Source organism: Buceros rhinoceros, unplaced genomic scaffold, assembly GCF_000710305.1.
Source record: "Buceros rhinoceros silvestris isolate BGI_N320 unplaced genomic scaffold, ASM71030v1 scaffold41508, whole genome shotgun sequence".
Lineage (NCBI taxonomy): Eukaryota > Metazoa > Chordata > Aves > Bucerotiformes > Bucerotidae > Buceros > Buceros rhinoceros.
This window is the reverse complement of record NW_010428171.1, coordinates 1-296: the sequence shown is the minus strand read 5'-3', so window position 1 is coordinate 296 and position 296 is coordinate 1. Positions and strand designations below refer to the sequence as shown.

At 66.2% G+C, this 296-nt stretch overlaps 1 protein-coding gene across 1 annotated transcript in view; it reads right to left on the bottom strand.

Moving 5' to 3' along the window:
- Window positions 1-291, bottom strand: part of PTGER2 (prostaglandin E receptor 2 (subtype EP2), 53kDa) — a gene marked incomplete at its 5' end in the record, with an annotated part of 4,151 nt that extends 3,860 nt beyond the window's left edge. The window contains one exon of the mRNA XM_010142180.1: window positions 7-291. Coding sequence (XP_010140482.1) covers window positions 7-291 — 285 coding nt within the window. The remainder of the gene's footprint in view (window positions 1-6) is intronic.
- Between the last annotated feature and the right edge of the window lie 5 nt (window positions 292-296).

Below are 296 nucleotides of genomic sequence, written 5' to 3'. Positions count from 1 at the left end.
CAGGGCGAAGACGATGGGCATGGTGGCGATGCCGAAGAAGCTCATGGCGAAGCCGAAGTAGAGGCAGATGTGTCCTCCTTGGGTCAAGGCGGTCAGGGTACGGTGGTGGTGATAGGAAGCCAGGACGAAGGGACTGACGGAGCAGGTGCCCAGCAGGTCGGTGACCACCAGGGCCAGCACCAGGACGTGGAAGAGGGAAGGCGGGCGAGCCCAGGGGCCACGGCGGCAACGCAGCAGTAGCCCCAGGGCCAGGAGGTTGCCCAGGAGCCCGGCGGAGAACATGAGGGCGCTGACCA